At 17.2% G+C, this 12,258-nt stretch overlaps 1 protein-coding gene across 4 annotated transcripts; it reads left to right on the top strand.

Annotated features, from left to right (window-relative positions):
* Positions 1–3,051: 3,051 nt before the first annotated feature.
* Positions 3,052–12,001, top strand: LOC122720253 (synaptogyrin). Of its 4 annotated transcripts, none has more exons than XM_043946828.1 (8): positions 3,052–3,381; positions 3,723–3,890; positions 4,059–4,149; positions 4,284–4,515; positions 5,525–5,638; positions 8,566–8,792; positions 11,060–11,207; positions 11,478–11,839. In XM_043946828.1, exons 2-8 carry the CDS (start codon positions 3,737–3,739, stop codon positions 11,712–11,714), a joined length of 1,203 nt encoding a protein of 400 aa, XP_043802763.1. In that variant the 5' UTR covers positions 3,052–3,381; positions 3,723–3,736; the 3' UTR covers positions 11,715–11,839. The 4 variants fall into 4 exon arrangements, with proteins under 4 accessions (XP_043802763.1, XP_043802764.1, XP_043802761.1 ...); XM_043946829.1 differs by lacking the exon at positions 3,052–3,381 and adding an exon at positions 3,487–3,502; XM_043946826.1 differs by lacking the exon at positions 3,052–3,381 and adding an exon at positions 11,933–12,001 and having other exon boundaries at positions 3,624–3,890; positions 11,478–11,739.
* The last annotated feature ends 257 nt before the right edge of the window (positions 12,002–12,258 follow it).

The following is a 12,258-nucleotide window of genomic DNA, read 5'->3' as shown; positions in this document are numbered from 1 at the left end:
AATATAAAAATTTGTAATTATATTTTTTCACACAAATCTTAGAATTATAATCAATTGATTTATATTATTATTGAAATGAAGATGAAATTGGTCTGAATAAGTATGAAAATAATAATTTATGTCACTGCTTACTTCACAATTATTTGATAAAAAATTTTTCCCAATATAAATATATAGATCAATATTACATAAAACAAGTGAAAATCTCAATTTTTTTGATATTACTTTTTTTATAATATTACTTTCATAATTAGCGATATTATTAAATATATAAAGATCACCATCATAGATAAAGATATATAAAGAAGTTAATTTATATTACTATCTATTAAGATTATTTTCCAAATTTCCTTTGAATATATATTATATGTTAGATGTTACTATTAAAAAGTTACTATTTATATAGATAGGAAATATTTGCATTTTTTTAAAATTTCGAAACAAATTTGTTTTATTTTTTAAAAGATAAATAATTTAAGAATTATTGCGCATCTGAATTTTTAAGATGTTTTAAGAATATTGAAAAATATTCTAAATATCTTCTATTACAAAATAACAAAATTTCGGTAATTTTTTTTATATACAACCAATTTTAACATATACATAAGCATTTTCTTTTTTTTTTATATAGTTATTTAATTTTTCAATCTTCATCTGTTAAATATTTAAACTTTGCAAATGTAACACTTAAAAGATTTGTTGCGAAATTTTTATTCTTTTAATATTTATAGTCTTTTGCATATAAACCAATCATATTAGATATCTTTATTGTTTAGATTGTTTTTTCGCATTTCTTTCACGAAAATACTATATTTATATTACATACAATCTATTTATCAACTATTTTGGAAATATTATAGAAGATCAGGTCAGTTTCTTCAATTATCCAATAAAATATTAGAGATAAATTATAATAGAAATAGTAAGATTGCGAATTCATTTGATATTGTCTTTTTTTAATGGTAAAATAAAATAAAATTATGAAAAACAAATATAAAATACAATATAGTGTATGATGTTAGATATATATAGATGAACACAATAATTTTTATATCTTGGACGACAAATTGATCTGTTAATAATTATAAAAGATAAAATTCTAAAAGATAATGATTGTTTTAGCTTAAGAGTAAAAAGAATTTTCTATTAATAAAATTTCTAAGAGTAAAAAAAATTGGTAATTTTTATGTTATAAGGACAAAGTTTTGATACATTTCAAATATATCAAGTATATGTGTATTATACTTATATTGTTATAGTGATATTTATATTCGGATGAAATTCGCAATAAATATTATTGAATGTAAAGAAGATAATGATAGCATTAGATGTAACAATATACAATAATATATTACAATTGTTATCATACAATGAAAAAATGCAAGATCTGTTATTATTAAAAGTTTTCTATGTTTACTCTTCATTTTCAAATAAGTATAATTATTGTCACTTCTTTTCATTAATAATGTTGGATTTATTCTAATTTTTTATATGTAAAAGATTATTATAGTATATATAATAATATAAACATATTTATTATATTTGTATTATTATTTGTATTATATTTGTATTAATTTTTTATATATTTCAATATATATCATATTTGTATTAATCTCATATATTTAAATAGATATTTTATTATAGGCAATAATATATAAACATAGAATATGTAGGATTGCAAATATAATAAGTTTCTGAATCAATAAAATTAAAATATAAATTTTATGTTTATTCATGAATATGTTACAATATATTTTAATAATGAACTTTTTATTTGCAGAATAAATTCCTTTCTGAATGAAGTATTTTTAACTGCAAATGATTAATTTTACTTCTATATTTATGCAAAAATAATTATTTTTCTTATTATAATTATAGCATTACTGTATATTTCATTAATACTAATTTTTTTTTTCTGATTTTTTTTTTCTCATGTTAATTCATTGGTTTACAGCAAAAAAAAAAGATATGAAAGAGGACATGACATCATTTAGACTATGAATACACAATTCCTTGAATAGAATAGTTCAGGAAAAAATCTTGAGCAAAAGGAATAATATGAAATTGAAAAATTTACTTAAAAACTTTATGAAAACAAACTTAAAATAAAAAAACTTTTAATTTGAGTTGAGTTTCATTTGATACATTAACATTATAAAAAATTTATATGTGCTTATCTTTTACAAATTTATTTATAAAACTTGAATATTTGCTTGATTATTAAATGATTTTTCAGGTCTTTATTGAAAACTGCTTTTGAAAAAAATTATATTTCAATTTTTACATATTTTATATATTTTTAATATACAATTTTTAAATATTCAATAAATGATTTTTTTTGCTATCAAAAATATGAATATTGATTTCAAATAACTGCTATTTATAGATACATTCATAAGTTAAAGATATAAAACAAATCATTTCTATGCATTATGTAATTTTTATATCAAAAATAATATATATTTACATTTTCATTTGTTAAAAATAAAACTAAAACTCTGCTTTATAATGTTTCTTGTTGTACCTTGATTTATTTTTTTAATTCAGAAAAATTATCTTTATTTTTATTGCAATGAATGCATTTTTATTATATTCTTTTCTTTAATTCTATTATATTTCTTCTATTAACAATTTTGATATTAAATTTTTTTATGCATTCAAGTTGTAGATTCTATATAATAATAAAATGATTATAACTTACAAATAAAATTAACAAAATCTTTATCATTATTAAATCGTTGTCTATAATTTTCTCAACAAATTTTTGTTATTTTTTGTTTATGTATATCTTCTAGTTTTGTCTAATTAAAACAAATCTAAAACATAACCGCTTTTAATTTGAATCGAGTTAGAATCAAATTAAAATTTGTAATATTAACGTTGATCTAAATGTTAAAATTGAAATGAAAATAAAAAAATAAATAATTGTAAATAATTTTTTTACATATTTTAATTTTAAATCATTTTATTTTAAAAAACAAAAATTTAGAATTTTTTTGTAGTATTACCACAAGTCTCAAAATTTATTCTGTATTTGAAGATTTTTAATAATAAAATTTAATATTTTTTTGGTGTCTATCACGATTACAAATTTGTTTTGTAATCAGCACCAAATAGATGATAGGTTATGAATTAAAATATAACTTAATCTATTTTTGATGCAAAATTTGGTATAAGATTTGATACTAAAATCGATTCATAATAGCAATAGATAGATATACTTTTATAGCCAAACTTTATAGAGATTTGATATCAATTTAGTACTATGTAACCAAATTTCTTTTCTTTACTAGTAAATTATAAAATGAGCAGAATAAAATTCACTTACAAATATTTGATAGATTTATGAACACTTTCATTCATTTTAACCTATTTTTTACGGTAAGAAATTATTATAACATAAATAATCCCTAAATAGTGAATTGCTTAAAGAAGAATGAAAAATAAAAATCAAATAAATTAATACTGTCATTTAATTCTATTATTGTGTAATTGCTATAATGTTAAGTTTAGCTTAAAATATTAAATCTTAAATTAATAAATCTTTTAAATTAAGAGTTTTACTTTATAAATTTATAAATTTTATAAATTCAGTTATAATATACATAAAAATTAAATTTCACTGTTCTTTAAAGATTAAATTAAAACATTATTATTATTCTATATTTGAATTATGTTTATATTTTTATTATATTAAAATATTTTGAGTTTTTTATCTTTAGCATTATTTAAAACAATGAATAATTATCGCGATCCTTTTGGTTTTACTAAACAAACAGCCACTTTATTACGTGGTTTGAATGCATCTGAATTGATACCAGAATGTAAAAAAAGAAATATATCAACTGATGTGTTACATGAACTCAGCGTGCAAGAACTAATTATGTTAGGTAAAAATTAAAAATTTTTAATATATTTTTGTTAAGTAATGAAATTAAAAAAAAAATGTTTCATTTATTTTTTCTAAATAAAAGATTCAAAATTTATTATCTATGATTATATGTTTATAATTGTATTTGTAAAATATATTTTATATCTAATCTAAAATTTCAATGTAGGCCTTAATTCTAAAAAAGCAGAAGAATTACAAAATATTTTAAATATTGAAAAAAGAAGATCCAATATTGTAATAACAAATGTTGAAGACAGGTTGAAAATTATTTTATCATGATATTTTTTAAAAACTATTTTTTTGCAAAAATCAATGAAATGATTAACTTAATCATTAATCAAATTAATTTTATTAAAAAAATTAAAGATTAATTGCAAAATTATTTTTTTAGGATTGAACATTTTCTTCAAATAATTAAACATGGAGAACAACAATTTTCTTTAATACAAGCTCTTATAGCATATTGTCGATTAAGATTGATAAAAGAAAAAATTAATATTTTTGTTGATCTTAATAAGTGTTTGAGTGCTTCTAATATATTACCTATTTCTATTGATGCAACATTAACAGAATTAGAAAAAGCAAAGAAAAATCTTTTTGAACTTGAAGAATTAACTTTAAGGGTATGTCTTAAGTTGACAATACATATATATATATATATATATATTTTATAATATTTTATATAAGTTGACAATATATATTTTAATAAAGTAATTTTCGTCTATGATATTTATGTAATAATTAAAAATATTTTAATTTATTTTTTACAGTCAGAGATAAAACCAAAACATAATAATATCCAGCAAATTTGTACTTTTATTAGTGTATTAGGATTAGTAACATTTGTATTATTTAAGATATATGTAACTTAAACAATATGATATAAGCACAATTTACAAAAAACAACAAATTATTTCTTATTATTTTAAAATTTTTTTTAATATTTGCTTCTAAAATAAAAAAGTTTTTTTTATTTTAATGTATTTTATAGTTTCAAATGATATTAAGAAATAAAATAATAAAAATAAATATACAATAAAAAATTGAAAATATTAATAATGAAATGTGAAGATTGAATTAAAAAAAAGATAATCGATTTTATTATAAGCATTATCAAGTTCTAAATTGATGCTGTTTTTCAAATTGATTATTATTTTCATTAAATAATAAATAATTTTAATAGTAATAAATGGTATTATATTAAGTGTATTACTTATTGCAAATAAATTTGTATAAATTTTAATCTTTGTGTTTTGCAATTATTTCTATAAAGAATTCTATTCCAGTTTTTTTTCAATTTTTATCAATTTTATTAATTTTATACTTAATAATTATTAAGAATTAAATGAAAACTTAATAATACAATTTATGTATATAACTGTGCTAATATATATTAATATATATATATATAATGTAAATTCATGTTAATTAAATTAAATGAATAATTTTGTGATTGAATTAAATTTTGCGATTCAATCGAAAAGGATCGAATTCTTGATTAATTTACGTTCCATCCACCCGAAGCGCTCTTGTGAAAGGATCCACCCTAAAAAATTGAGTAGTGGAAGTAGAAAAGAGAATTTTCTCTCAGCGCATGCGCGCTTCCATTAGCTTCGAGCTTTCAAATTTCAGCTCAGTCGCAATAAGATGGACGGTGGAGCGTACGGTGGAGGAAAGGCAGGAGCCCCTTTCGATCCTATTGCCTTCATTCAAAGGCCTCAAGTTATTCTAAAAGCTATATGTTTGGTAAGTTTTTTCCTTGAACATATAATACTTCGTTTTTTATTTCTATTGATGTCTTTTTAAATTAAAACATATATCGATTTTATGCGACGAACATTGATTTTAAAGAGTAAACCACCCCCACCAGTTTGACATGATGGGGTTTTATTGATTTTTCGCAAATTCCAGTGATAGACCCCATAGAAAGAATATATAATTCCATATAATTTTCTAATGATTTTTGAATATATTTTACTTTAACTTTTCTGTCATTTATCATCATTAGATGAAAAATTAAAAAATAATTCAAATAAAATCTTTTATCATAATTATCATAACGTAAATTTTAGCTTTAAGTCATGAAAATGTTATATGATTTTTGAAGTAATTTAAAATTAAAAAAAAAAATATTATTTATGAGACATATTAGAAAATATATTTAGAGATGGATTTATTTAGATATAGATATGAAAAGTTTGAATGACAAGAAGAAGAGTGACAACGAATGTAAGTAAAATATCGATATTGGTATGAACAAAGACCGTAGAAATATATATATATATATATATTTGTATATGTATAAAATGAAGTTCTCTCCGAACAGTTTTAGTGAAACTTGGAAAAAAATTAATAATACAAAAGTGACCAAAAAAATAGATAGTTTGATGGATTTAAGTAATTAATTCATAAATAAATACAGATTGAATTTAAAAATGATAAGTATATATAAATTTTTAAGTTTATAATTATGACTTAAAATATATAAGAAGAGAGAAAAATTATGTCAATTGATATGTCATAACAAAAATAATTAATAATTATATAATTTTGATCTTTGAAAAAAAAAGTAACATAATTTTATATTTATTTTTCAAATACAATTTTTGTAATATTTAGAAAATAAATTATATTATTTAATAATTTAATAAGAAATAAATTCTTTTATTAATTTAAGAAATTTCATTATTTTTATAATATATTATCCAGTTTACAAAGTTCTTATTAGTAGAATTAAAATAAGAATCAAAATAAAATTAGAGTCTTAATTAATTTTTTTAATCTTTAATTAAAAATTGTAAATATTGTTAGGTAAATTAAAAATAAAAATTTAAACTAAATTGAAAAATTAAAAAATTAGCAATTCAAAATGTTAATGTCATTAAATAATTTGAAATTATAAATTTTATTAAGAATAATATCATTTTAATTCTTATGTATATCTTAAAGTGCTATTTTATATATTTTCATATTATATTATATTATTTGTTTATTTTTATTTAATTAAAATCTCCAAAATTTTTTTATTTTAATTAAAATTTATTATTATTAATTATTAATTTAATTTTCAATTTAGCTTTATTTGAAGTTTTTTAATAAATTAAATAATAAATGAAATAATAATTAATTTATGAAATATTTTTATAAATTATTATATAATTTATAATTATATAATTTTTATTATTTTTATAAAGTAATTTAAAAAATATTTCATATTGCGATTGTAATAAAAGAAATAGGTAAATAAAAATTATCTTTTTTTTTCAATTATTTAGTTTTGTAATTATGATGTTTTTTTTTTGCGATTTTCTTTCTTATTCCTATCTTAAGACAGATCCGAACGAAATCGAAACTAAATTCGATTTTATATTAACAATATGTAAAAAAAAAAAACAAGTATTTCATGGAAAATCAAATGAAAGATTAGTTTTAATGCGAAAATTTTAATTCGAATACAAAAAAGAAATTTTCTTATAATTTCTTATAATATCGAGGTAATTTAAATATTTAATTAAATATAGGATATTTAATTAAATATAGGATTTTTAATTTCTATATTGGTACCGACTTTATATTATTTGTTAAATATATTGATGTATAAATAATCGATTAATTTTTGAAGAATTCAATCATAAATATGTAATAAAATATGATAAAAGTATTATATGATGCATATAAATTATAATTTAAAATATAAATAAAAAAAGAGTTCAATTATATTAAGTAATTTTACTTAATAATTATTATATATATATAATTATATAATTATTATAATTATTATAAAAAAATAATATTAATTATAAAATTATATATTAATTATAAATACTATAATTGATAATATCAAAAGTAAATGAAAATCAATCCATAAATTAATTGGATAATAAATTATTTCATCATAAGCAATAATCATGAATAAGTTATTTATTATTTAAAAATCAATAGTTTGTTTTATAATTTATAATTTTTTGATTCTAATTTATAAATTCTTTATTTTCTATTTTTTCTTTTCTTTTTTTGTATATATGAATTATTTCAAAATAGATTTTTTTTTTTTTTATTTACATATAATATATTAATAAATTGAAAAAAATGATATTTAGTAGATATTTAATAAAAAATAATATATGATTTAAAAAAATATTTTTAAAATATTATTTTACAATAAAGATATTCTACGAAATTTTAAAAAAATTATATATATTAATTATTATAATTTAAAAAAATGAAGATTTTTTTTGTAGAATATAAAAAATTAATTCTATTAATTATTCTATAAATAAAATTAATAAATTTAAAAAATTTTAAGGACATATAAAAATATATAAAAATAAAAAATATAATAATAAAAAACATATATAAAAATATATATAACAATAAATATATACAAGATTAGTAATTGTAGTAATTCTAGTAATTAAACTATAACTCTATTCCAAATAAAATTAGAAAAAAATTATAGAGAAAAATATTACGTAATTTAATATTTTATCATTATAATAGTCCAATTATAGAATCAACTTGTATATCATATTATATAGTATATTTAAATATATATAAAAAATACAATATAATTTTTATTAAAAATAATTTAAATTAGATTATAAAAATTATTTAATTATTTAAATTATTATTTATTAAATTAAATTTATTTAATTTTAATTTTAATTTTTTAGCTCTTCGCAATAATTGTATTCGGATGCATAAGCAACAAAGGATACATAAAAAAGGAAGGCGGAAAAGAGGTATGTCTTTATAATGAAGATCATAATGCTTGCAATTATGGAATAGGAATTGGAGTGCTTGCCTTCCTCGCCAGTATCGGATTCCTTGCTGGCGAATATCTCTTTGAGCAGATGTCTTCTGTTAAGACTAGAAAACATTTTGTCTTACTTGATTTAGGGTATGTATTTCTTATTTTAAACTATAACAAATTTCTGAAATTGTTAAAACTAAATTGTATATATGTATATACAGAATATATGTATAGAATATATTCATGAGATTTTTTGAAGAGGAAAAAGTAGAAAATTTTCTTCAAATTCTAGAGATCAAAATAAATAAAAATTATATTAGATAAAACAACCTTATTTTATCTCCAAATAGAACTTGTATTGTTTTACAAGAGAATATTGTAATATCATATATAATGATATTATAAATCTCTTTTAGATGAATCCATTTCCTGAGTTCATTCAAACTCATCTTGAAATCTCTTGCATATTACATAATTAGATACAATTAGATTTTTTTCTTGAAAAATAATATAAAATAAATAAAATAATATAAAAAATTTTTTAAAATGACTTATAATTTAGGAAATAATTACATTCGAAGATTAAAATAAAATATTCTATATATATGTATTTATAATAATTATTTGTAATATAATTTTAACTTTTATTTTCGTATCATAATTTTTTTAATAAAAATTAAAAATTTTAATTTTTTAAAATTGCATGGATTGATATTTATTTAAATTACTTACAGGATTTTATATTTTTTTTTTAAGTATTTTCGATATTTTTTAATTGTAAATAAAATATATTCAGTGATGGCTCATTCATAAGAAAATTCACATTAATTGTATGATATATAAAAATACGAATAAATATTTTTACGAAATGATTTAAATATCGATTTATTTTTGTTTTGTTATATTAAAAAAAAATATTATTATTAAATATGAAAAATTTTAATGATAAATAATTATAAATGAATTTATAAATAAAAAAATGTAATTTAAGGAAATAGGATAATTATTGATATCTTTTTGTTTTTATATTTTATTTATATTTTATATTATATATATATACATATATATATATATATATATATATATATATAATTTACTTATTAATTATAACGCAAATTATATATATATATACGAACTATTTTTTTGAAACTGATATAATTATTCATATATTTAGATATTTAAGAGTTTATTGAATTATTATTATTTGAATTAACTGAAAAATATTGATAAACATTAATAAATTCGAATAATATTTTTAAACTATAAACATGTTAAATTTTATATAATAATAAAAAAAATAAAAGAATTTTTTTTAGCTACAAATGGACTTATTTAATAAATTTTCAAAAACATAATCAATTTATATAATTTATATTAAAATATAAATATTAAATAAAAATATAAATAAATTAATATTTAATTATAAATTATAAATATAAATAAATTAATATTAATATATAATTTATATTTTAATTGAAGTAAACTTTTTTGAAATATATTTTTTTAATATAAAAAATAATTAAAATGAAGACATATAAACGTAAATTGATTTTATTAAGAAATATTTTCAGTTATATTATATAAGAATTTATAATAAATAACTATAAGAAATAAAATATTTTATTAAGATAAGTAATAATAATTTTATTCATATTTCAATTTTTTTTATTTTTTTTTTAATATCATGAAATTCATAACAAGTAAGAAAGAACAAAGCAATAGTATTGTTATATTTATTTTTTGTTATAGATTTTTTTTGAAGTTCTATAAAATGTAATTATTTTGTTAAATTTTTTAATTTTTTTTTTTCTAAAAGCAGGACTTTAAATTATGAATTTTTTCCTATAATTTTTTTATTAAAATAAATGTTATAAAATTCATTACTTTTAAATCTCATCAAGCTATAAAGACTTTAATGGTGATACATAAAGAATTTATAATAATTAATAATTAACATGATTAAAAAGTTGTTTTAATTATTCTTTTTTACAAATGGACTTATATCATTTAAAAAAAATATTTTTATAATAATATTTAATAATTAAATTTTGAATTTTGAATTTATAAAGATATTATATAATATTAATTTTATTATTTATAAATGAAAAGAAGTTATTCATAACTAACTTAGTCTTAACTAATTTTAAAATTGGACTTATATTACTTTAAAAATAAATGGCTAATTTCAGTTTTATCGCTACCTTATTATAATAAATTATATATTATTATAAATCATATTTTTATAAATCATCACTAAATAATTATAAAAAATATATTAAATTAATAATATTCAATCTCTAATAAAAAAAATCTTGATAAAATCTCATTTAAAATCGAAAGTTATTTAATTATTTAATAGGAAATTCGTATTATAAAATATTGAAATAATTAAAGCATTATATTTTAATGTTTAGATTCTCTGGTTTTTGGGCATTCCTTTATTTTATTGGATTTTGTTACTTAACCAATGCTTGGAATAAATCAGAAACACCGAAAGATAATTATGGAGTGAACAACGTTCAAAGCGCTATCGCTTTTTCCTTTTTCTCCATTTTTACTTGGGTAAATTAATTAAATATTTTTATTTTATTAAATTTTTAACTTAATAAATCAATGTAATGATATGAATAAATTTTTGAAATATTAATTAAATTCAAATATTTATAAAATTAATAATTTTTAAATCATAGAAATATTTTTATATTTATACAATACAAAAATTTAATTATATAAAAATAAAAAATTACAATAAATTATAGAATTACAAAATTACAAAAATATTATTTATTCTTAATTTAACATCTATATTTAATATTTATATACATATAATAGGCTGCCTGTGCATGGTTTGCGTTTCAAAGATTCAAACAAGGAACTGATGCTGCATTTGCACCAAGTTATGAAGCAGATCCTGTTGGTGGAACAGGATATACAAGTTATCCTGATGCGACTGATACTGGTTACCAAGAACCGCCTTTTGGTCAACAACAACAACAACAACAACAACAACAACAACAACAACAACAACAACAACAACGGATGCCCGATTTTCGAGCTCCAGCTTATTAACTCTGAATATAATTTATCACTATCGGTAAAGTAAAATTTATATTATTTTTTAATTCAAATCAATATTTTATATTGATAATATTACGAAATTATTGTTAAATTAATTAATATATTTTATAAAGAAACACTAATTTTTAATAATATTAATATTTAAAGTTGTAAATTTTTTTTACCTAATATAGCAAAAAATAATTTTTTATTGCATGTTATCTTTTTAGACACAACGTAAAAAAATAATAAGAAAAGAAGACAGAAGCTCTATAAAAAATCTATAATGATTGAGCAATGTCGATAGAGTAAATTATAATAATATAACATAGTGAATGAAAGAAAAAGAAAAGATGAGTAAATAGGAAGAATAAAAAAATTAGAAAAGAAAAACAGAAATAAAGAGAAAAAAAAGAGCAAGAAAGAGAACATGTATGTATGTAAATACAAGATATTAATATATTCATAAGATATATATTTTTTGAAGAATCGATTTTCGAAAAACCAAAATTTATATAAAAATGTTGGTTGAGATCATTTATTAAATTTTAAGCAA

The sequence above is a fragment of the Apis laboriosa genome, unplaced genomic scaffold (assembly GCF_014066325.1).
Source record: "Apis laboriosa isolate Shangri-la unplaced genomic scaffold, ASM1406632v1 scaffold122_cov146, whole genome shotgun sequence".
NCBI classification, from domain to species: Eukaryota; Metazoa; Arthropoda; class Insecta; order Hymenoptera; family Apidae; genus Apis; species Apis laboriosa.
This window is presented reverse-complemented; position numbering and strand designations above follow the sequence as displayed.